Raw genomic sequence first — 26,469 nt, 5'->3', positions numbered from 1 at the left:
TTTTCTCATTTTCAGTGCCCTGATGATGGAAATATAATTTCCGAAACGTTGGCTAAGTTGGAAGTTTAAATCCCGAATATTTTGACCTTTTCCACCACCATTCCCATATTAGCATAATTTTTTTTATACTACAGCTCCGAGGATCAAGATGAACTATTCAGTCTACAATGAAGGGTCTATTCCTCATTTTTCAAGTTCAGAATCGCCCCCAAAGAAAATTGGTGAAAAGAAGAATGTATATTCCTCTATGTAATTTTAAATTTTCAAAACAAAAAAGAAGAATATACTCTCGATCGTAGAATGAATGAATGAGTTAGATCTTCAGGGGTGTCAGAAAGAAATAAAAAATTTTTCTGCATAAATCTGATACATTTCTTAATTAATTTTATTGGCTAATCGTTTTACACATTCGAAACAATATGAGGAACATGCTCGCTATCGTCTACAGAATAGTGGTGGTTCATTTTAATCTTTGGAGCTGGGGCTCTAGGGCTTTCTGTATGAAAAAAACTTACATTATACTCCATTCACCTTTATTTTAGCAGTCGGTTGACTATGGAAATTTGAAACATTTCACTCTATATAGTACGAAAATGTGGGGGTTATGAATTCAAGTATTATATCGAAGAAAATAATATGAAGCTAGTTTTCACTGTAGTGAATTTTCAAATGGATGAAATGAACGTTTCAATCAGACTCTAGTGAACCGTATTAGATGTAAAATAAATGAAATTAAGAAGAAAAAAAGCATGGTCGAAAAACGCAAAAGATTGTGTAGAAGAATATATTAATACGGCGCATAATGTTACAAAGTTTTCATCTTCGTACCTTGTATATGGGAAAATGCCTTCAAATGTTTCTAAAGAAGTCATTAAAATCTTGTGATCTCTCGCACGAGACGAGATATGTCTTATCGGTGAAACGAAACCAGACTTTTACTGTTTCGTCTCGTTGGTCTTGTAGACATCACTAATCACTACAAGCGCGCTTTGGCGTAGCTATCATAAAATTAGGCGGTCTCCTGCAATGAATTTAAATAATTCAATTCTTTTCCATTAACTCAACTAACTCGTGAAAGCATCTGTAGCACATACTCTGTGACTTCATTGGATAACAAACGTTTTTGCACAAAAGTTATTTTAAATTATATTCTTAATAATTTTCCTCGTTGCCTATGCTATGCCATTGCTAACGACCCGAGATTTGTCAGTGAGTTTGACCTTAACATCTTCTACGTCCTCATCCTTCCAATCGGATTTGAACCGAATTGCAGCTCCTCTCCTATATTTTCTTGATAACTCATTTTTTATGTGAATCTACTGGAATAATGAAAAATATAGAGTGTAATTTGAAAATCTTGAGGTTTGATTATTTGATTTGACCAACTTAATATTGTTCCGATAAACGCAATGTGCCTTTTAGGTCCAAACAGTAAACAGCGTTACAATACTACAAATTGGTAAAATTAAAAACAGTGAAAACTATACAACGCTTTCACCCAAAATAGGGCATACTGATGAACTTGTCATCAAATCGGGTATTTAACGAAGCAGATACTGAGTGTGCCATAAGAAATAAGATTGTACTAGTCTGTTTCTGAATTAATCGGATGTTGCAGAGACCTGAAAATATTTTGAGGAGAATGTTCATTGTTTCAAAAGACAACATGCAACTTTTCAGCACAAAATTATGATTAGTTCTCCATGAACGTCTAATAGGCTTTCTTAATAAATTCTCTTTGAAAACTTGTAAATTTGACTATGGATAGTCGCTTTTCACGCTCCCCTCCAATTCAAAATGTTTTTAATAATGAATTATGATCTAAATAATCTAACGTTGAAAAAAACCTACTGCGGATCAACATTTGCTGTGGCTTCGTCCATAACTAATATTTTATTGTTTCTGACTATTGCTCTTGCCAAACATAGTAACTGTCGTTGACCAGCACTGAAGTTCGAGCCTCCTTCACTTACTTTCATTTCCAAACTATCGACAGCTGATTTCAATTCAACCTATGAAGAACAAAAGAACATGAAACAAAAAAAAAAACAACATTTAGTAGTTACATTTTCAACTCACATTGTCTAGAACTTTCCACAGTGTGAGATCGTCACTCTTTCCGAATGGATCTAAATTATATCTGACACTCTCAGAAAATAAAATGGGCTCTTGAGGTATTATTGAAATTTTGCTCCTCAAATCTGACAAACCAACCTTGAGAATATTGACACAATCAATTTCTATAGAACCTTCTGTGGATGCCAATCTGAACAGTGCCGATATAAGCGTCGATTTTCCTGCTCCGGTCCTTCCAACGATTCCAATCTGGAATGAACATATTTATGGAATATTAATGGTGGAGTGAAATATCGACATCTAACTGAGTGAACAATATATAAAGCTTTATGTGTGACGATTGGCAAGGTCGCTCGGCAAAAAGCAGCATAATGTGGATGCTGCAATATAGTATTAATAGTCCGAGACCAGGCGACAAAAATCAGCAAAAGTTTTGTAATGGCTCAAGTATTGAGGATGTACATTAGTCAGCACCCACTCGCAAGATCAAGTAGTGGAACACCTAGCAGTGGCGCGCTTTGAAATATGTAAAATTACAACATGCTCTATAACTGTTTTGTAATGATTGAAAATTGTCAGTACACTAGTTTAAAGTACCAAAAAAAGTAAGAAAGTGGTCAGACCTCATTCTTGTGGAACATGGCGAGTCAGCACGCCACATAAGTTGCTGCTGTAACAACGTAGGTGCAAGAGTTTTGTAATGGCTGAAAATTCATTTACTGCCTAATTATAATATACAATCTAAGAAGAAGAAAATGGTCAGACTGCAAATTAATGGAACAGAGATGGTCAGTAGTAGCTCAAAGTCCGGATATCCATATAGCGCGGGTACTCGGAGATATGTTTATTCATTTATTCGTAGTAAACCAAATACAAACATGTTATACATTATATTGAATAACATATTTATATGTATATAAATATATTTTTTTTTCTTTTTTCACCATTGTTAAGGGTACTATACGATTTCAGCCGGACAAAGTTGTCAAGATCAAAATCGGCGCTCAGAATCCTTGCAGGAATTTTTGAACGATCCTCGTGGTTGAAAGGCTTCTGAGATACAGAGATGACCGCAGGTTCAAGGCATAATCTTCCGGTATTCTCTGGAAAGTGTGCCTCCAAGAGGCCGTTAACTGATATTATCATCGGAAGAACACTTATCGTCTTCAGACCATAGCTCTTTCGGCTGAAATGCTAGGTCACTGTATTTGGATATGATGAGAGAAAATAACGGGAACTTGGACGCAATTTATTCTCTAGAATCCAACTACATAGCCGACGTTTCGAAGGGGTTTCCCTTCTTCTTCAAGGGCTAAAAAACGGTTACAAGTCATGAAAAAATATAAAAGAGTAATTAGGTACAGTACCTGGGATGGAAATTTCTAGAAACTACGGTCATGCGATGCATGTGAGTAGTGAGTCAGGGTGAAAACAATAAAAGGAAAACGAGAAACAGAGATTTTCCTCCCACAACGCAGAATTCGCCGATGTTGGTATTATCGATCAGGTCTAGAAAATTCTTGAGGTGTAGATAAACGCAAAGTATGCAAATGCAACAATTATTCACATCGATGTAGCGAAGCTGAAAAGGTTAGAAAATGATCATCACAGGCAAAGAACTTCGTGATATGTCTTCAGTGTCGAACGAGTGCGTTCGGGAGAATGTAGAGGGGATTTTAATTGTCAACTGAGAGGACTATGAATAAACAACGTCATCTGGCCGCTGTGGGAGGAAACTTATTGTATAAAATCGAACAATCGGTAACAACACAAACAGCAACAACAGGGTGGTCTCCAGGTAAAAAGACACATGTAAGTGGAGACACAGTGGCAAGATAAAATTACAACTTATATACTAATTAATCAACATGCACTAAGATCTAAGAGGGGGTTGTAAACTATGCTAAGATTGCCGACGTCACCTCTGAAATTCACGGAATTGTTGACTTTGATAATGTGATAATGATGTATTTGGATATTTTTCCCGTGTAGGCTTTCGAGATGTTATCGTCTGCCGGGATAGTGAACTCTATGAGCATACAAGTTTTCTTTTCTGTATCGAAAAAGGTTATGTCGGGTCTGTTATGCATCACACTTCTATCAGTGACCAGGGCGGAGTCCCAATAAAGTTTGTATTGGGCATTCTGTAGTAGGGTTTTCGGAGCATATAAGTGATCTGGAAGTTCCTCTTGAAGCAGACCCAGTTTCAGCGCAATATGTTGATGGTAAATCTTTGCCATGGAGTTATGTCTCTCAAGGTAGTCTCTTGGAGACAGGATAGGACAAGACAAAGTCATATGCTGTATTGTTTCAGGTGCCTGGAAACATTTTCGACAGCGATCAGATGGTATATCAAGTTTGGAAATATTTTTCTGATACATTCTAGTGGCCACAACTTGGTCGTCAGTCGGCCTCCCTTCTCTGGAAAGAGATACCCTACTCTCAGGTAAGTAAGCGACTCCTTTCTATTAATTTCGTCTTTTTTCAGACAGCTAGGGGTACCTTCCATGTAAGGTTTTAGAGCACCAGTCCTCAATGAGTTCTTTTGTTGTGCGCAGAGTCGTCTGCGGGGGATCTGAATTCGATAGTTTCAGAGCCGAGATATCCTGGTCCGCCTCATGAATCACCTGGAAGAAAGGTGAGCTTTTTTTAGAAAGTAATTCCGCATGGTAATAATATTTTCTTGGTGGATTTTCTCCAAAGTAAGTAGGCCTCGACCTCCCAGGTGACGTGATAAGTATAATCTCACTATCGATGAGTGTGGGTGATGGACCCCATATTTTGTGTCATTGCTCTGTCCATTTCCTGAAGGTCAGTTGTCGACCAAGTAAGGATACCAAAAGAGTACGCTATCGTTGGTATACCCCAGATGTTAATGGCTGTAAATAGGGATCTGAAATTAATTTGGACCCCAACAGGATGGTGACTCTCCTCAGCAGCCTCTCCTTATACAGTTTTTTCATTTCCGATATTTTTATATCCAAAGCCTGTTTAATTTTAAGGTATTTATATGAGACATCGATATTCAAGGAAGGTATAGTTGGTCTGATTCATTAGTGTAGTACCGAGGTTTGCGTTTTGAATTTCACCCCTTCTCACTTCTAGTGTTGCACACTTCTCTACCCCAAAGCTCATACTTATGGAATCGCTGAACAACGGTACTATTTCTAAATGCTTTATGATCTGATCGAAATTGGTGCCATACAACTTGAGGTCATCTATATATAAACTGTGATTTATCCGAATCTGTCTTGATTTATCAATCATATATCCGTATTCTGTATTTCTCAGTAGCATACTAAGGGGATTGATTGCCATACAAAACTATATTGCACTAAGTGTGTCGCCTTAAAAGACTCCCCGGTTGATCTTTATGTTCCCAGACTTTTTCAATTCTTCTCCAGTTCGAATAAGAAGCGAAGTTCTCCAAGTTTTCATGAGGAGCTCTAAGAGATTGATTATTTGCTCATTAATTCCATGCATTTTTAGAACTTTTAGTAACCAAGAATGGGGTACCGTGCCAAAAGCTTTTCGATAGTCAATCCACGCTACCGAGATATTCCTTAGCTTTTTACGGGCCTGCTTAATCACGATGTAGTGAACAACTAGTAGTTCTTTGCAGCCCTTGGTTAATACGTCCAACATCTTGTTCCGCCATGAGGTTGTTCACTCTGAGATGTTTATTTATGTATTTAGTAATAACAGCAGTTAATATTTTATATATCGTAGGAAGGCATGTTATGGAACGATAGTTTTAGGATGTTTTGGGTCTCCATCCTTCGGAATTACTTATGTAAGGCCTTGTGCAAAGTAGAGTGGAAATGAAGAAGGGTCCGTCAAAGACTTATTAAACAAGGTTGACAGGATTTTGTGTACACTAGTGAGATGTCTTCACCAGTAGTTGTGCAATTTATCACAACCCGGAGTTGCCCAGTTGTTTGATCCTCTCAAAACCTTGATTAGGTGATTTCGATTTCATTCATTTGAGCTGACGGGATTTTAGATTGAGCTTCTTCTATCCAAGGCATATAATCCTTATGTGCAGTGTTCTCTGACCAGACTCCGCTCCGATATTCTTCAGCACTCTTAGATTCTAGGAAAATACTCTTGACGTTTTCCTGTTCGAGGTCTCGGAAGAACTTTTTCTGGTTTTGGAAGAGCATCCTATTGTTCCTATGTCTCTTCACTCTATCATTATATCTGCGTATGCGATTGCCTAAAGCTTTGATCCTTTGTTTCAGGTTATCATTCAGAGATGAGATCTTATCCCTAAAGTTGTTGTCCTTTCGCTTGATCATGAACTAAGATGCCAGCTTTTGAACGGTTTTCATTACTTTATTCGATGGATTCGGACTGTTCAGGTAAGTATGAAAAATTCCCATTTTTCTCCTCAATTTATTGATCTTATTTTCTAGACGTGTACGTAGGCATAAATTCCTATTATTTCACATATTCATTCGCTCTTGCAAGTAACCGAGAAAGCTAATATTGAGGTTGAATTAACTAAATTGTGAAGGAGTATATAGAAACGTAACATCTTTAATAAGTAAAGAGTTTATGCACTCTCAAGAGGGAGTTTTCTAAGGAAAATCCTTCAATTCCATGTGAGACGTATAGAGGATCTATAAATTGATCGATGTTGACAATCACAGGTCATTTAATAACTGTAAAGTTCCGAAGATGAGAAAAGACATTCATTTGGAAGAAAATTAGTCAAGATGTGTTAAAATTCCAAAAAATATTTTTCTTTTCATTATTTCATTGAAACTTTGGAATTGAGTGACAATCAGGTATTTCTAGATATTGTATTAAGCCCCGGTTGCTCAGTTCAGGATTAAGCCGAGATTTAAGTTGATCCTAGATTATACTGACAGAATTGAACGGAAATATCCAAATGAATCTAGGATCAACTTTAATCCCGAAATGAGCAACTGGGCCTTACTATAGAGTTCAGTTGAAAATATTTCTAAACTGTTTGCGTTAATGACAATAGTAGTAATTTCAAAACGTGTTTGATGTGTTCTGATGAATAATCATCAGAAATATAGAAAATTGAGCGTAGTTTTCGGAAATTCTTTTCTGGTACATAACTTCAATCTTCAATCCAAATATCTAATAGTTAAGCTGGATTCCTCGCTGAATTTCAAAGCACATTTGGAAATTTTGCGTCTGAAGTTGAAAACTAGGAATAATATCCTGCATAAACTAGCTGGTACTTCATGGGGTGCTGATGCAACTACGGCAGCCCTAGCTTTGGTTTTTCGGCTGCTGAATATTGTTGCTCCCTCAATGGAAAAGAAAAAACGAAAATCACCAATTATTATATATAAAAAGTCTCACCTGATGTGATTTGCACAACCAACGATCTTTTGATCTGGACTGTATACAACACAACACAACAAAACTCATTCACAAAACTCGTGTAATCGAAAAATCACTCTAAAAACACGTCTACTCGCTTCGACGTCTCGCTCTGGAATGGGTGAATGATAAAAAATGAAGCAGACGTCTGTCATAGTGCTGTGAAAGTGCCCACTAGCGAAGCTTACGGAATTTTGATTCCGTCTATGAAATTTCCGAAGTTTGTGTAAGTTCTATATATGAAAGCGGAAATTCAGTGTTCTCAGTGCTTTTTGTTACTGTGTCGAGTCCAGGTCCCTGAAGATCGTTGGTTCCACAGAAGACACAGAAGAGTAGATTTATTTTTACCCTCTGATTTTATCATAGTATAGAACGCTATTGTTATAGTTACAGTTATATTAGGGAAGATTCCTGAATATTTCATTATTTTCAAATTGTTTGATATTTGGAGAATTCTTATTATATAACCATGTCGGAGACCTCAGGGTTCCTACATGGAAGCTTCCGATGAAGTCGAAGAAGATTTTAGCGAAGGTGAGTCAGTGGGTCGGACAAACAAGTAAAGACAATGAGCTCATGAAAGCCGAAATCGCTTAACTCAATGAAACGGTTTCGATTTTGATGAATGAGCTCCGTTAAGCCAAAGAGGAAACAGTAAAACTCTCTGCGCTTAAGCCCACAACTTTCGCCGAAGTTACCAATTCAGTGGTGAAAAAAGTTATTCCTGTGGAGATCAGGAAAAGCCCTACAACGTCTTCTGCCAAACCCCAAAATGCGCCTCCTACAAAACGCACGCGCAAAGAAAGTTCACCGTCTGACGAGGAAAATATTAAAAAGGCACCAGAAGTACCTAAGAAGGATAAAATCCCACCCATCACGATGATGGGCACCTCAGATTGGGTAGAGATATCCTAGCTCTCTACACAAAAAAGATTAACTACAACCGCGCAACTGCAGTTAAAGACTGTATAAGAATCATCGCGTCGACCGTAGATGATTTTAGAAAAATCACTAAATTCTTCGAGCAGCAGTAAAGAATATTTTACCTACCAAATGGAAGAGGAAAAGAAGATGTATGCCCTCATCAGGCATTTACCAATCGACGCTGATCTTGCGTTGATTAAGAACGACCTGATATTTCAGGGAATATAAGACGCTGAGGTGTCCAGAATGACATCGAACAAGACAAAGAAGCCCATACCTCTCTACCTGGTTAAAACCCAGAAAAAGAAAATCTTCGAAGTGAAGCGACTCTACAATCTCTGTATTGTGGTTGAACACAAAAAGTGGCCTGAAAGTCCAGGCCAGTGCTTTAGATGCCAAAGGTTCGGACATGCACAGAACAAATGCTCCTTCCCGTGGAGATGCGTGAAGTGCTCAGGAAGCCATAGCAGCAATGACTTCACACTCACCAGAAAAGGTGAAGAGAGGAATGCCACATGCGTCTTATGTGGAGAAGAGGGCCATCCTGCTAGCTACAAAGGATGTAGCGAGTTCAAGCTGGTGACCAGAAAGAAGAATTCCCGAAAACCAGCTGAACAGAAAAAGCCGGTAACAAAAATAACTACTGTTCAAAAAATCCAGTAAGTAGCGAAGGCCAAACCTACAGAACAGGAAAAGAAGGAGACTCCAAAACCAGTTCGGAAAAAAGTAGAACAGAAGAAGTCTCCAATGTAACAGACTTTGAACAGTCAACAGGAGAAGAAGAAGATATCTGAATCAGCCGATGATTTAGATATTTTTTTATTTTTTATTTATTGGAAAATACAACTATCATTCAACAATTTGTTGTTTCTATAGTTGACTTAAAACTAGATTTTTGAAATTATTCAATGAACATTTTAAAGAATTTTTTATATTATGGCCAGGCATACTAATAAAAGTTGTCAAGCTGACATATATGGGACCCTTTCTTCGACTTTCTGTTTTTGCTCTACATAGGTAATATGAATTTTTTTTGTCTTGTTTCTCTGTTTGTTATGTGTGGACTCTCTTCAAGAGATTTTTACTTTTGATTTGTTGATTTTCCAGCTTGTATATTGATTTACATTGTTGCAACTTGATCAATTTGTCCAGCTTTAAGTATTGATCATTTTTATATAAATCTTCAGTAGGATATTCATATGGAAGGTGGTGGAGTCTTTTTATTACTTTATTTTGTAATCTCTGCAGTCTTTTCAGATGGAATTCTGTTGATTTTGACCATAATACAGATAAATAGCTGAGTACTGACTGGAAATAAGCATAATATATATTTTTACTTGTCCTCTCATCAAGGAAGGCTTCAGATGACGAAGCTTTGACACTAATGGCGAAAGTTTGTCTACGATCATGTTCACATGTGCATTCCATTTCAATGTCTCTTCTATAATCAATCCCAAGTATTTAGTTTTTTTCACTTGTGTTAGTTCCTTACTGTTAATAATTAGATTTGGATAGATGTTGATGTTAGTTTTTTTATTTCTGAACAGGATATACACAGTTTTTTCTTCATTTATCACAAGTTTGTTTGAGTTTAGCCATTCACTGTATTTCTGCATGTTCCTATTGACCATTTCAGATTTTATATTGTCTGCGCTATATATGATGACTGTGTCGTCCGCAAACATGAAGAATTCCCCCAGCATTTCTGATATAACAACATTTTCAACATATATTAGGTAGAGTAGTGGTCCAAGTACTGTACCCTGTGGAACTCCAGTTCTGATTTTATTATATCTACTTTTTTTTCCCTTCAACGACCACATATTGTCTTCTATTGGTGAGGAAGGATTGAAACAGTTTGAAAGCGTCTCCTTGTATTCCAATTTTTTTCAATTTTTTCAGCAATATGTTTATGTTGAGTGTATCGAATGCTTTCAGGATTTCATTTATTGAAGACCATAGTTTTCTTGTAATTTTTCACTGAATTATTTTTTCTTTTGATTCCGTATGTTTACTTTTTTTCTTTGTATTTCATAGTTAGTCTGATGTCTGGGGTTGTATGGAAACTTCTTCATTTTTTTGTATAGGCTGTGTCTTCTCATAATATTTTTATGTATGGTTGTATTGTACCACCAGTTATTATTTCTTATTATCAATTTTTTTTCATTGTGCATGTGTTTTTTGCCCAGAAGCCCTAAAAACTCGTCAATGCTTTCTGGTGTTTTTTTTTTGTAGCAATGTGTGAACTGTTTCTTTAAATTTTTCATTATCAGTTTCATAGACAATCTTTTTGTCTTCATAATGTTCACTTTTGTTGGCGGGTTGATACTTATATACAAATTTTGTGGTCGTCGGATATTGCTGTAGATTTGGTCTTTACTTTACAATTGATTTCTATGAGTGTTATGACATGATCAATCAACGTGCCAGTACCATCTTTTTTTATTCTGGTAATTTTTTTGTTTTTTATTTCGTATGAATTTAAATATAGTATGTCCTTATATAATTTGACATTTCTATTGGTTTTTCTGGTGTTAACATTCATATCGCCAATAATTACAGTTTTTTTTTGTGTTTCTCCAGTATTTCTCCTAGAGTATCTAAGAATTTTGGTATGTGTTTTGTTTTGGAAACCCGATAAATCGTATATATCGGCATACGGAGTCCTGGTAGCTCAATACATGCTATGTCTGCTTTCTTTATTCTCGAAGTTTTCGCAGCCATATATGGTATATCTGCTCTTATAAATATTGAAACACCTCCGCCTCGCGATGATCTACAATCATACTCTCCACGGTAGCACCTGTACTTTACAAATTTTTGTTCCTTTCACTGAGCCATGTTTCAGTTAAAACAACCAAATGAGAATAATTGTGCTGATGTATGTAATGATTTAAGTTATCTATTTTATTTTTTGCTTTCAAAGATCTTATGTTGTAGTATAATATGTTTATGATTTGATCTTCTGGGTTTTTGGGGAGTTTTTTTAGTTTTTTTGTATCAGTTTATTGATGTCTCCTTCTGTATCGATTTCAATCGTTCTACCTGTTTCGGTTTTCTTCAGTAGAATTATCCCTTGTCATATCCAGGCAAACTTATAATTAGCTGTCTCTTGAAGTCCCTCACATTTTTGAATAACAGCTGATTTTCTAATGTTAACTCGTGATTTATGTAGATGGGATGTTTTTCTACAAATCCTACTTGGCTAGAGTTCAAATTAGTCTTTTTCTTGGCTTTCATAAATTTTTTTTTCCGCTCTTCATTCTCAAACATGACTTTGTGTTGAGTTTCTGCTCCATTTTCAATTTTTTTGCATGTAACTCCTTCCCTTTAAAGATTTACTGCTAGTTTTTCACCATGCTAATTACGGTGTTGAGGTTTTCTTCGTTACTTTCCTTAATCTTTGGCGAACCATTCATAATTACATTTTTGTTTAGTTTTGATTGTTCATTTTTGTTTCTCTTACTTTTTAGTACAGCTACAACCCCTTTCAACTTTTGCTGTTCATCCGCAATATTTTTGACCTCCTTCTTGGAAGCTTTATTTGCTTTTTCTTGTGTATCCAACTTGTTCCATAACATCATTTATAGTAAACTTTTGGTTTGTTTTATTCAGTGATCTACGGTTTTCTGTTCTGTAATGATTTCTGCGGTTCTTCTTCTGTTTCTGATACTTCCAAGTCCAAGATTTTTTTCCTGAAATTATCAGCTCAGCTACATCCTCTGGAAAATTATCAATACACTTTCGATGGAACCATTTTTTGCATTCACCATCACAGATGAACCTGTATCCTTTGCTGCCCAATTTCTTCTTACATTTTCCACCATTCATTGTTGCAAAATTATTCGAAGTACGCCCCTGATTGGTGTTTATTATTGAATGATGGAAACAGACTGAACAACAACAGATGCCGGTCTTCCTTTTTCATATCAGACAAAATCTTTATATGAGTGATAAGATCTAATTTCTCGATTTTCTGAATAGATGTTTATGAAAATCGTTTAATTCCCTCAGAAATATACCAGAAACACTTCTGACCGAATTTTCACTTTTTTACTACAGTTAATTTTTCGCCAATTTGAAGATTAGCGGGACCCGAGAAATACAACTTCTACTTGCTCTTATCTTCAATATTGGATTAGATATTTAGATCTTTTTTCCTTACTATTCCAAATCTGAAAACAGATCCAGCCTATAACGGTCATCGATTTTGAGTTATAAACGAAAATTGAGAAATTGTCATTTTCCATGAAGCTGAATAACTCGCTTATTTGAACTCGTATTCGAAATCCGTTGTTACATTCTACACTTTTTTGTGAGGAATTCAAATATGATATTAAGAAATTTTTCGATCCAGTCATTTTCGAGATACGAAAGGGATTTCTGATTTTTCAAATGTAAACTTGAAAGTTCTTTCATCTTGCTGCAATTTTTTGCTGAATGTATCATATGTTACTATTCACGTGAATGTTACACGAGAAAAAAAATCAATCCTCTTTCCTGTTTTTCGAATCTCTGTTGAATTATAAGTGGGCTGGGTTAACATAGCAACCGTTGAATATGCATTATATTTTGTGATCCTCTTTGATTGAAATCAGGGATTGCTGAATAAATATTTCGATGATTGATTTGCCATCGTTTGTTCTCGCGATATTTGGCATGCTTATCTTACGATGGTTCACAATTCGAACACTACTATTGACAGAAGTACCTATTTTTCATCATCTCACTTCTTTAGAAATTATAGTTATAGATAGCTATCGTATTTTATTTATAATATTGCTGAGTCTTAAAGTTTCTTTCATAAATAGAAAAACGATAATTGAATAAATTTTCTTCATTAATAATTAGACGAAAGTCTTTTACTCTCTTAAGGATATCGATCTCGACAGTGGCGGCGCAAGACCTTAATTTGATGTGGGCAAGATATATTTTGCGAGGCCCTCTGGTGACGCCAGAGGACGTTTTCATGAGAAAGCGACTGACAATAAAAAATGAAATTTAGAAATATAGAATTTTCTACTTTCAGCCTAACTCACTTAACTGAACTAATTAATTATCAAGTCATGGCCCACCTGAGATGTTAGATCATGCTTAGTTAAAAAATTTCAAAATAACTACTGAGGTTTAGTTCAAATGAACGCGCAACAACCTGTGATTGGATCCATACACAGTGCAAGATTGTGATGAACTCGTTCAACCGTTTACATAGTCGCGCGTAATTAATTACGCGAAAACGGTTGCCGGAGTCGCGCGATCCTTTGAACTAGGCCTCAGTGTATTTAGTAGGCTTAGTTTAGATGATAGTGCGTAAACGCGCGATCCACAAACCGCGTGACTAAGGCCCGACGCAAATAGAAACGCAGGTTAGTGAGGTGAAGCAGGGTGACGCAGCTTTTTCCTGCGCTGCACGTACTATCTGACTGTCACACTTTATTTGCGCGGTCTTGTTCTTTTCTCTGTTTTACAAAAACTCACGCTGCATCACCTTACCAACCTGTGTTCCTATTTGCGCCGGGCCTTAAGATTCAGAGGAGTCATATACAAATGTTCATATGGTCGCGCAAAATTGCGCGTAGACTCCACTGTATCTTAAGGCTTAGTTCAGATGATTCGAACCAGAAACCGGACTACTAAAGATATAGAGGAGTCTACGCGCATATGAACATTTATATTTGACTCCTCGGTATCTTTAGTCGAGCGGTTTGTGGATCGAGCGTTTACGCGCTATCATCTGAACTAAGCCTTATTCAGTTATGTGCATTCAGTATAGGTCCGTTTGCATAAAAAGTATAGCACTTTTCTACACTCGATTTTAATATTCGTTTTCTGATCGGATTTACACCAGTGTAGAGTAGGTGTAGTTTATCTACACCTCCTTTTGACTAGGTGTAGATAAAATACACCCCCTCTACACTGGTGTGAATCAACTCGAGTGTAGAAATGTGCTACACTTTTTATGCAAACGAAAGTACCTAATATCATAGTCGTATAGAATTATGAACTATATACGCCAATTTAGTGTGTCTCAATGACTTTTTTTTAACATCCCTATTTAAGCATGAAAAAATTTCATGGTTTCATGGATTCATTCTGAAAATTGAGTTAATGTCAAATTGTTGATAACCCAATTAAAGTCTTGTGAAACCCGCTGTTGGACGTCAAGCTCAAGCGGTGTAGTGGATCCTCAAGTTAAGCGTTCACAGTCAAGTCACTCGGGCGAAAATTATTCGCTTCGAGCGAAATTTCGCACTACCTAAAACAAAGCGCAATTCATGCAGAGCGAAATTGTCGTGTGTAGAGACCTTTGATGCGCTGATAAAAACCAACAGACCACCGACTCGCAGTGAGGGCCCTAGCCCGGCAATTACTCGGTACCAAAACTTATAATCTTTGATCGGTACCTCTACACTAGGCGCTTTTTAAAAAGTTTCTTGAGTGAATGTATATGTTAATCGCTGTTTTCATGACAGAACATTCTTTTCCTTTTGGCTACTCCTTCCTTTCTGAAGTAATTTTGAAGATCAAAACGGTTCTCCTTTATTAACTCTTCGACTCTAATCAATATTCTTTGATACTGTTTGAAAATGTACGCAAATTTTGTAAAGTAAAGGAACTTTTGAATTAACTTGTTTAGATTGCTACAGGAATATGTCTCATACCAAACATGTTGGTGGAACTTGAAAATGGCAGAACAATTTTCTGGATATACCCACAACCCTCAGATTTAGACAGGTTCACTGTTTTTATTGCATAAACCTGATCGAGGGGCTCCTCGGCCCGCGAGGCCCCTCAAGCCGCGAGGCCGTAGGCCGTCGCCCACGTCGCCTACGCCTTCCGCCGCCACTGGATCTCGACATCGATATATAAAAGAAATAATTATTCGTCATTCGGTGATTCCTATCGCAGAAGGTTGAGTTCATATGGGATTATGTGGAGTTCACGAACCATAATAATACAGGGTCTTTCACGAGGAACCTCACCCATATTTATACGGGAAACTACTGAACGTATTTTCATGAAATTCAGCACTTATAAGTATTTCACGATGCTGATGAAATATAAAATATTTTCAAGGCATGAGCACCTCCGGGTTTTCCGGAAATGACGTCAACTTCCGTTTTTCAAATTAGAACACCATTTTTTTATTGCAGAAATAGATTCCTTAGAAAATTACAAGTTATTTTGATGTAACATTTTTCAGTTTTGGTTGGAAAATTCTCTCTGAGCGGGAAAATTCGAAAAAAAAATCGAAAATAGAGCTCCGCTGAAACAAGAATAACTTCGAGGTTCTTGGATGGAAAATTTTCATTTTTGGGATTTTTCAAGATGTAAGATTGATGTATCCACTTTAAAAATCGAAATCGCGATTCATGATACAGGGGGTGAAAAAATCGCTTTCAAAGTTAGGGATGACATAATCGTGAAAAATCAATTTTTTCAAATTAGAACCCCATTTTTTTATGGCAGATATTGAATCTACGTTAAAAAATAATGTGAGTGTATGCATCACACCCTTGCGCTAAAGTGGATATTTTCTGAGTTATTCACAAAAAACTGTTTTTCGTCTTGAATTTTCAGCTATTTCTTTTCCCTTCATGCCAAAAAGATGAAATTTTCAGGAACTGTTACTTAAACCATGTTTTAGATTTTACTACCCTAATATGCAAGAGAAAAAAGTTACAGGTTGTTCCTAAATAGATGGCGAATTTTGATTCGAATTTGTACCGGAAACCTCTTTATTTCAACTTCTCTCCAGTGATAAATAAATAATTCTTTATGAACCATATGCAAAAACTTACCATGTTTCACATTCTTTTTTTTTAATGATAGATATCATTAATAACATCTGCCAAATTCCTCTTTATTCAGTAGCATTTTGTGTTTACTATTAATTTGGTGATAATTCGTATTAAGTTATAAAATCGATCACTATGCCTAATTTTACCAATGAAGATTATTTAAATCTTATTCTACTTCATGGAGAATGTAATAAAGTTCTAGATAGAACGATTCGACTGTTCATTGAAAGGTTTCCTGACCGACCCAGACCAACGAGAGATACCATTAACAGAACCATGACAGACTTGAGAAATGTCGGATCTTTCGTTAAGAAAACTATACACAGAGAAAAAAGTGTAGTAGAAGATGAGAACAACGAAATTACAGTTCTTGCATATTTTCGTGTGAATCCTCAAAATTCTCTCAAAGATGCCGAGATTGATCTGGGATTATCTCAATCGAATGTTTGGAGAATATTAAAAGAACATAAAATGCACCCATATAAATTCAATAGGGTACAGCATTTGAAGGAAACTGATTTCGTCAGGAGAACAGAGTTTTGCGAAGCTATGATGATTCGATTTCAAGAGAATGAAAACTTTTTGGACTGTATAATTTGGACAGATGAATCTAAATTCACAAAGAATGGTTCTTTCAATAGGCATAACAGTCATTATTGGGATGAAGAGAACAACCACCACTTCAGACAATGGAACTTTCAAGAGACCTGGAGTTTCAATGTTTTTTGCGCCATCAAAAATAATGCAATTCTCGATGTTCACATTTATGATGGGACTTTATCTGGTAAGATAGAACACTACACATGTTTGCATTATTGAAAGAATGTTCTCCCTTAGGAGATAGATATTCTGACATATTGACTCAAATGATTGAGCCGCTAGTACAGAACCATAATGACTTATGGTATCAACAAGATGGCGCGCCTCCACACAATTCACTCAATGTGTCAAATATCCTCTACAGGCTATTTGAAGATCGATGGTTGGCGAACAATGGTCCACATCTTTGGCCACCACGTTCTCCCGATTTAACTCCTTTAGACTATTATGTTTGGGGTAGAATAAAAAATATTGTCTACTCAACTGAGACGTATAAATAAATGTCTAGAAATTAACGGTCAAAACTTTGAGCATCTTCTCTAGTTATAACTGCGAGAGTTTGCCATGGTTCTCCTAATAGTAACTTGAAGTCGGTTTCAAGAAGGGGTGAAAAATCTACAGCATGGTTCAAATAACAGTTCCTGAAAATTTCATCTTTTCGGCGTGAAGGGAAAAAAATAGCTGAAAATTCAAGACGAAAAACAGTTTTTTGTGAATAACTCAGAAAATATCCACTTTAGGGCAAGGGTGTGATGCATACACTCACATTATTTTTTAACGTAGATTCAATATCTGCCATAAAAAAATGGGGTTCTAATTTGAAAAAATTGATTTTTCACGATTTTGTCATCCCTAACTTTGAAAGCGATTTTTTCACCCCCTGTATCATGAATCGCGATTTCGATTTTTAAAGTGGATACATCAATCTTACATCTCGAAAAATCCCAAAAATGAAAATTTTCCATCCAAAAACCTCGAAGTTATTCTTGTTTCAGCGGAGCTCTATTTTCGATTTTTATTTCGAATTTTCCCGCTCAGAGAGAATTTTCCAACCAAAACTGAAAAATGTTACATCGAAATAACTTGAAATTTTCTAAGGAATCTATTTCTGCAATAAAAAAATGGTGTTCTAATTGGAAATTTTTGAAAAACGGAAGTTGACGTCATTTCCGGAAAAACCGGAGGTGCTCATGCCTTGAAAATATTTTATATTTCATCAGCATCGTGAAATAGTTATAAGTGCTGAATTTCATGAAAATACGTTCAGTAGTTTCCCGTATAAATATGGGTGAGGTTCCTCGTGAAAGACCCTGTATAATGCATTTTCAACGGTCGCTATGGTTACGGCAGCCTACTGAAAATTTAACAGTGAATCGAAAAGCTGGAAAAAGTATTAAATTTTTTTTCTTACGTTATATTCATGTGAATAGCATATGATAAATTTTTGAAATTAGCAAAAAAATTGCAGCAAGATGAAAGACCTCTCAACTATACATTACATTTGAAAAATCAGAAATCCCTGTCGTATATCGAAAATGACTGGATCAAAAAATTTATTTATATCAAATTCGAATTCCTCATGAAAAAGTGCCTGTAGAATGTAACACAAATTTCGAATACGAGTTCAAATAAGCGAGTGATTAAGCTTCATCAAAATGGACAATTTCCCATTTTTCGTTCATAACTCAAAATCTATTGACGTTAGGCTGGATCTGTTTTCAGTTTTGGATTAGTCCAGAAAAAAGAGGTCGAGAATGTGTCGTCCAATTTCCTCCTAGCGGCAATAGTTCTCGAGATCCCTTAAGTAGACAACGAATTTTGCCCACCCTGTACAAACTTATTGAAATACTACACAATAACAAACGAGCTACATGGACACAGATTCGAGAGAAACTGACATTTAGGTGGAATTTGCTGTTATATTAATTTTTTATTCATATAGTATTTCTATTATTATTAATTTTTATTTATTATAAATATATTTTCTATTATTAATTTTATATTCTTGTTTAATTCTTACCAATTTGGTCAGGTATGATGAAATACAGTGGATGTTTAGTTTCATTAGAGCACGAATTGTTCGACTTTGTTTACGTGTCTTGTTGATAATTTCGGGTGGTATGTCGCCGTGGCCAGTCAATATGATACTGATCGACGGACTTCTCGCGTTCTCGGTTATTAAATCTTGAATAAGTTTTTTTCCTTGGTTATGTCATGATGATACTTTTTTCTTAATTACTCGTAACAGGCCGTTATAAATATTACTCAAACCTTGTATGTCTGATCTGACATTTACTGTTTTATTAATGCATCTGATTTTGCATCTTTTTTGGTAGTTCTCCTCTCTATCTAATATTTTTACTCCGTCAAAATCAAAATCGTGTTTTTCGTCAAAATGGTGCATCGCAAGAGCTGTTTTTTCATTTTTATCCTTGTTATTTTCCCCGCAGTCGTATTTGTGTTGATATATTCGGTTTTTCAAATATTGTTTTGTCATGCCAATTTAGGATAAATAGCAATCTTTACAAGGGAATTGATGAATTAGGTTGGATATTTTCAACTTTGGGTTAGGATCTTTTAATTTTGTGCACAAGGTGTTTAGTTTTTCTAGGGGATGGAAGGCTAGTTTAATGTTGGTGGCGTGGTTTTTTATGAGTGTTCCAACTTTTCCTGATGGTCCTCTTATGTATGGGAATTTATAATAAGTGAGGTTCTGTCTTTCAGTTTGCGCGTTACTTTCTAATATTGTTCTCGTAAATTTCCACTTGTAGTGTTGTATAGTTTGGTTGACTACGTTTCTGGGATAGTTGTTTACCTTTAAAATTACTCTTATCTTCATTTCAATAGTATGCTACTCCTATCATTACTATTGCTAAGACTGTAACATCTAAATAATAGATTTTTTATGGTGTTTACTTTTTGTATTTGTGCATGATGCGATGAGTAATTTAAAATTATGTTAGATGAAGTGGGTTTTGTATACCAGTTTGTTGAGATTGACCCGTCGTTATTTCTAGTTTGTTGAACATCTCAAAACGATATTTTATTTTCTATTTCTGACTCTAAGGCCCGGTACTTTCACCTTCGAATAAATTTTATTCACTGCCAATAAGTATCTGTCAGATAATTTCCTATCTGAAGGATACCTTATTTCGGTGCTTTCAGATGAAATCATTTGACGAATAACAATTCTATGAAAGCACGGTATACCACTTTTCACTGATCAATGTAAAATGAGACACCGCATTGCAGAAATAGTCATAATTCCAACTAGAAAGCAAATATTTCGTGAAAATCACACAAAGAATAAACATACATCAAGAATTTTAAAAATTCAACCAATAATGACGTACCGATATTCGATCTATGACAAATAAACTCATATTATTATGTTTCAATGACAGATTTATTCGACGAATAACACTATCTGAAAGTGAAAAGACAGCATTTTTACTTATCCTACGACTAAGACTTATCTATCGAATAAATTTATCTATTCGCACATGAAAGTACCGGGCCTAAGATGAATTGGATTCTTTCATGAAAGCATTGAATGTTTTTAAAAGTTATATATATAATCGTATAATCCACGTATAATTTCAAAATTGGTATCAGAAATGAAAGCTTACTGACACATTTGGAAATAAGCTTGTTCATTGCTATGTTAGCTAATGTTGCACTGGCAGGGTTTCCCATCGCTGCGCCAGATATATTTGTCCGTTGGATATGTAAGATAATAGAATTCATTTTCGACCGCAGTCATTTTATTTTAAACGGACAAATATATCTACAGACGGAAGGCGCAGCGATGGGAAACCCTGCCTGTGCAACATCAACTAACATAGCAATGAGAGGGATCTACACCTTTTCAAAGGTCAGTTCAAAAAACGAAAAGGTATATCTTACGTCAGAAACCACTACCTTATACTGGGTTTTCATTATAGTTCAATTCACTTAGTTCGTCACCTCAGAAAGCCAGAGGTGAAGTGATTTTTTCAATGAATTTACACATAAAAAATTTCTCGAAAAGTCTCGCCTTGGCTACAATTCGAAACCTGCTAGAATTGAAAAAAGACCTTCGTTAAGTGCTGCCATCTTCTCGACGAAAGTGGAAACTATTGTAATATTCGTAACTTCTACTGATCGTTCAAGAGCTAGATAGCAATACTCCACATTCTGGTAGTCCTTTTCCCCTTACGGCTTATCGGACAACTCATTCTCAAGTTCGGAAATCCTTAAATTACTATCAATCTTCGAAACCTATGGATTTAGGGAACAAAGAAGATAATTTTCTTGAAAGGTCTAGATGAACTGCATTTATCACTAGTCTATGGCCCACCACTCTAAAAAACACTTTGTATTTGGCTCATATTTTGACCAAGCTTTATTTCTAAGAAATAATTCTTAAAAACCTGTTCTTCTTCAGAAACACATCTCAAATAAACATTTTGAAAGTAGTTTTACCAGCTTCTGGCCAATCACTAGAAGACAAATTGCATGCATGGCAATGAAGAAAATGCCTTTTCCGTATCTAACCTAAGTACATATATATTGTTTTATTTGTAAGTCTTTTAACACTGTATATTATGTATGTATATATAGCTCACCTTTTGACCAGGATCTATTTCTAGAGTAAGGTTTTTCAAAACTGGTTCTTCATCAGGAACATATCGCAAATAAACATTTTTGAAAGTAATTCTACCAGCTTCTGGCCAATCTCTAGGAGGTAAATTTCCCGGCAATGAGGAAAATGGTCCTTCCTTCTCTAACTTAGTATATTGTAATACTCTTTCAACACTTGTCATATGGCTTGATACCTCCGCTGTGTTTCGAATTCCGAATTGTAGCATACCTATGATGATCAGACTTTGCGATATGACTAACCCGACATCACCAGCAAGGGCTGAAAATTATAAGAAGAGGGAAAATTAGTCATGTTATGTACCACTGAATTGAATATTTACAGGCAAAATTGAGTACTGGAGTCAGTCCGATCCTGGCGATACTGGAAGACTTATGGAAAAGGTGTTCTTCGTAAAGTACGCTTTCGGGAGACTTAGAGCTGTGCGAATATTTTAAAAAAATTCCCGAAATAGGGCATTTTTACATAAGCACAAACATAATATTGACTAGAGAAGATGTACCACTGAAGAACAATTAAGAAACCAATGATAAGGATGGATCGAAGAAGAAGGCCGAATGGACGCTTCCACAGCTTTTCAATTCGCCCGAAAATAGCAAAGTTGTTTTTCCAATGGCCTCGTTGTGGCGGCCTCTGGAGGAAAGGCGACTACTTATGTCTAACTACAAAGGTCTTTTGCGATCCCGATTGCAATTTTATTTATATATTCACAGAGCCACCAAGTTCCGATGTGCCCTATCGGAAAACATTTTTTTTTGAGAAAAATCAACTGGTTGTTCATTGCTGAAATTGACAAATGAACGAAGTTTTAAATGATCTAATGGCTTTAGTTCCTGTGTTATTTGAACTTCATATGCCTTCAGAGCTAAATCCTTGTGTAAAATACGCCATGTTTTGGACCCGCTAAGTCCAACTTTTTGTGAACGTCGTCTAATGGACATTTCAGGATCGTTAGCAACCCTTTCACGAACCAAATCAATATTTTCTTGTGAACGACTCCTACGAATGTATTTTTTACTTTCTTGATTTTCCATCGAATCGGTCTGTTGAAATTTTTTAATAATTCTACGAACAGTACTTTCAGATGGACGATTATGTAAAACATAAAATTCACGTAATTTTCTAAAAAACACTTTTCACAGAACGCTGATTTTCATAAAATAATTCAACAATTTGAACGCGTTGTTGTATAGTTTACGAAGCCATTTTTATAAATGTCATACATCACAGCAAAGATTATAGAGTAGAAAGATAGGAAACGCACTCATATCGCTAGTACTAAAAACCGACTACATTTTGGCCAGTGAAAACACATTTGACAATGAGATGGCGCTGAAAACGAATCATCAATACAGAAAAACTGTTTAATAACAGTTTTCTATTTTATAATTCGAAATTCGAATTCTATTCCTTGTATTCAATTTCAATATTTACCTTGTTGAGAGCAGAAAACAAACATCCTGAGCGACAAAACAAAAGGATGATTTTGTTTTGCGACCAGGATGTTAGTTTTCATCTGAACATTGTTTGGAATCGATTGGTATCAATGAAATACGCTGTTGGATTTGATAAATTTGTATTTGCATAAGAAATTTACAAAAATTTGAAATTATAGACAACGAATAGAGCTTTGACTCGGATACAAGAGTACATGGTTATCTGCTATAGTTACGTCAAAGGTGTTTTTTCTATGAAAACGTTTCGAATTAATAAACTGAGTTGAATTTTTACAATTTATATCAGAAACTGATATGAACCAATATGCAATTTACCATCATAGGATACACATTTCCGTTACTATCATATTATTTACAAAATTTTCAGAACCACAATTGAAAAAAACCTCACAGAGGTATACAAGCCTTGTATTCAAGCCAGTCAGTATAATTTCTTCATGCTTTTTCATGATTTCTTCATGGTATGGTCTCTTTATGACACAATATACAAATTGATTGACGAATGAACACTCACAGAAGGTTTCATAAAACTTTGACTTTCCAAACAACAATTTGACAGTCACCCGATTCGCAAACCGAAATCCATAAAACTTTTGTATTTCTGAATATATTTTGAAGGCAATCGAGAATCTTTGAATGGACGTGTAAAAGTCATAATTTCCCCTAAATGAGCCCTTCATGTAAGGGATGCTTCCTGCATACAACAATTTTCGTGGATGAACAGTTCTCAATCGACTTGCAGTAAAATGTTCATTGCACATGGTGTAGTCAGTAGTGTTTGCAGGCCTTTACGCCCTGAAAATTTTATCCACTTCGTAGCACTGAAAACAAAAATCAATTAATGACCGAGTCACATGTTACCAGTTTTAATACTTACATTTCCATTTTCCTTAGTAAAATTCGTTTTATCTGATCCACAGTTCTTCACCATACAATTTTCGAACAAAATTCTGAGGTTTTTGCCAAGAAATTAGAAAAAAAATTCAATCATCAGCAACTAGAACCGGCTTGAAAAACAAAAGGCGATACGAGGTTGTCTATGGATACGAGAATCAAAACATTCAAAACCTGTTCGATCAAAATGGCCATATGACTCTGACATCTCGCAAAATTTCATATGTCCCTCGATTTGATATTTTAACCAGTCTTAGGGTCTTAAAAACACATTTGAAACACAGATGGCGCTCACATCACTCTAGTCGCTTCGTTTCCTATCTTTCTACTCTATAATCTTTGCATCACAGTTTTTGATTCTCAAAATACTCAGATGATTTCAGTGCGCTAACTATATTTTATTTATCCTCGAGAAAAACCGTGCAATTTGAAACACCCTTTATATTCCATATCCAACAGACGTTGCCACTTATCCATTACTTGTCATGTCACTCGACCGTTATGTCATTTCATTCCTCATTTGGGCAGTCGAACGTATCAAAGACATACAATTCTGACAATTTCAGTCGCCATGCGCCATTAAAAAGTGGAACACGTATGTCGACGTTGAAGGTTTTCTGATGGCCGCTTCCCCCCTGATGTTACCGAAGTTAGAATCATAGACCACTTGAGAAACAAGCTTCAGCGACATCTGTTTTTACGGTACAGGTATAAATTCCAAGAAAAAATAAATAAATTGCGAAGGATTCTGTAGCGCACATTTCAAATTTTCTTTGAAAAATTTCCGAAGGAAAATCAGAGGAAGATTCACATTAAGCAGCATTCGTAATCAATTCGCGGGCTGAAGTGTACTTCGGCACGGAAGTTGCAGATGGCGTTCTCTAGAATGGTAACAGCTGTTACCATATCCGTTTGGGCACAACTGGTATCAGTGGTATGGTACATCTATGAATATTACTTGTGAGTAATACAAAACCAAGTCCTATATTCTAACACAGGAATAAGTGATCGAATTGAATTATATTGGATGTAATCTGGCGGCGGGGGGGAGGGGAGGTCACGATCTATCGCGTATTTTTTGACCGCAGGTGGTAAAAGTAATCCGACTTCATGGAGGTTTACAGCAATATTTGTTCTGAAAGCTTCACGCTCAACTTGTCGAATTTTATTTTTAACTGCCGCATGGATATTCTTAACATAAAGGTATTGTTCAGTAAAAGGATTTCGTGAGTATATTTTGAATGCTTCGGACCTTTTTTTTTAACATCCTCAGATAGGTCAACAGACCAAGACTTGTTGGTTTGGGTGGTTTCTTCTTAGGGATGGATATATCAGCCACTTCTTTAACGAGATCCCAAAATTGTTTAAGGGTATTGGGTGCTCGGGACTGAATCCTTTTGTTCATGTCAGCCTGGGAGAGATTGTGTTCTCGTGTAGAAAATTGACTGCGAGAGGTGGTTAAAGAATGCTGAGAGCAATTTAGCGATGTCAATATCGGGAAATGATCACTACTTTCAGGGTTAGAAATCACCCTCCATTAGGAGTTAATGCTGAGATTGCTAGAACATAAAGTAAGATCAGAAGCACTTAAGTTTTCGCCTGGAGCAGTTATCCTGGTAGGAGAGCCATCGTTTAGAATACATATATCGTCGGAAAGAAGGAGTTCTGCTACCCTTTTACCGTTTAGATTAAGCATACCCGAGCCCCAACTAGGATTCTGAGCATTATAATCACCAGAAATAAGGAAGGGATGAGAGATAGTACTTGCTAAAGTATTCCAAAATGTTCTGGGTACATTTATCTTTGTAGGGCAGTAAATGTTAATTATTGTAAGGTTCAAGAATGTTAAACTAATTCCATGAATATGAACCATTTCAGGACCATAAAGAGTATCCAGAGAGAGGACTGTGAAGCAATACCTCCAGCTCGAGAGCCTCTATCTTGCCTGGCGCTGGCGATATGAAATCCTGGAACTTTGATATTCCAAGAATCATCAAGCCAGGTTTCCGACAATAGAGCTACGCTTGGTGAATACTCCTCAAATAATGATTTTAGATTGTCGTTATTGGACAGAGCATATCTGATGTTCCACTGTAGAATGTCTACCACGATGGAGTATAGAATAGCACAACAAAAAGTTTGAGTATAGGAGGAGTACAATTGAGGAAGGGGTTGAATGAGAATAGGGAATAATGTTATTAGTTTCCTGGGAGTGAGGTAATATGCTTTTCAATAATTAAAAAATATTCTTCAATAACTCTGAACCTTTATTCTTTACCCCCATTAAGTTAGCAAAACCGCTCTCGAATTTATGATTTTTTTGCGGCCATGACTTTAGGCTAATTTAAGGCTAATTTTTCACCCCAATTACAAATTTTTTGCTCCCCAATTTTTGGAGAAATTGGGGGTTAAGCTAGCAGAACCCAGAAGCATTAGGCTGAAATCTGACAAAATCATAATTTTAGGGTCATTTTAGGCTCTCATTTTAACCTACTGCGGCTTTCCTTGACTGAGTTGTTTGAAAAAAAAAGGTTTTGCTAGCTTTTCCGTCAAGCTAGCAGAACCAAACCGCTAATACAATATTCATCTAGAATCTGATTACACCGTACTTTCAGGTAAATTTCAGGCTAATTTATCACCCTTGTGAAAATGTTTTTGCTCTCCAATTATTGGAGAAATTAGGGGTTCCGTTAATACAACTCGGCGCTAGCCA

General features: G+C 36.0%; 1 protein-coding gene across 2 annotated transcripts in view; it reads right to left on the bottom strand.

Annotated features, from left to right (window-relative positions):
- Positions 1-26,469, bottom strand: part of LOC123311970 (ATP-binding cassette subfamily C member 4-like) — a 161,063-nt gene that overhangs the window by 15,027 nt on the left and 119,567 nt on the right. The window contains exons 15-18 of one of the 2 annotated variants that reach the window (XM_044896114.1): positions 21,371-21,666; positions 2,080-2,325; positions 1,852-2,012; positions 356-496 (exon numbers count right to left, since the gene is read on the bottom strand). In XM_044896114.1, the coding sequence (XP_044752049.1) occupies positions 487-496; positions 1,852-2,012; positions 2,080-2,325; positions 21,371-21,666 (713 nt within the window). In that variant the 3' untranslated portion in view covers positions 356-486. Of the gene's footprint in view, positions 1-355; positions 497-1,851; positions 2,013-2,079; positions 2,326-21,370; positions 21,667-26,469 lie in introns of those variants that run through there. The other variant, XM_044896113.1, reaches the window with a different exon arrangement.

This window comes from Coccinella septempunctata, chromosome 4 (genome assembly GCF_907165205.1).
Source record: "Coccinella septempunctata chromosome 4, icCocSept1.1, whole genome shotgun sequence".
Lineage (NCBI taxonomy): Eukaryota > Metazoa > Arthropoda > Insecta > Coleoptera > Coccinellidae > Coccinella > Coccinella septempunctata.
Note: the sequence above shows the minus strand (reverse complement) of the source record. Positions and strands in the feature narration are given on the sequence as shown.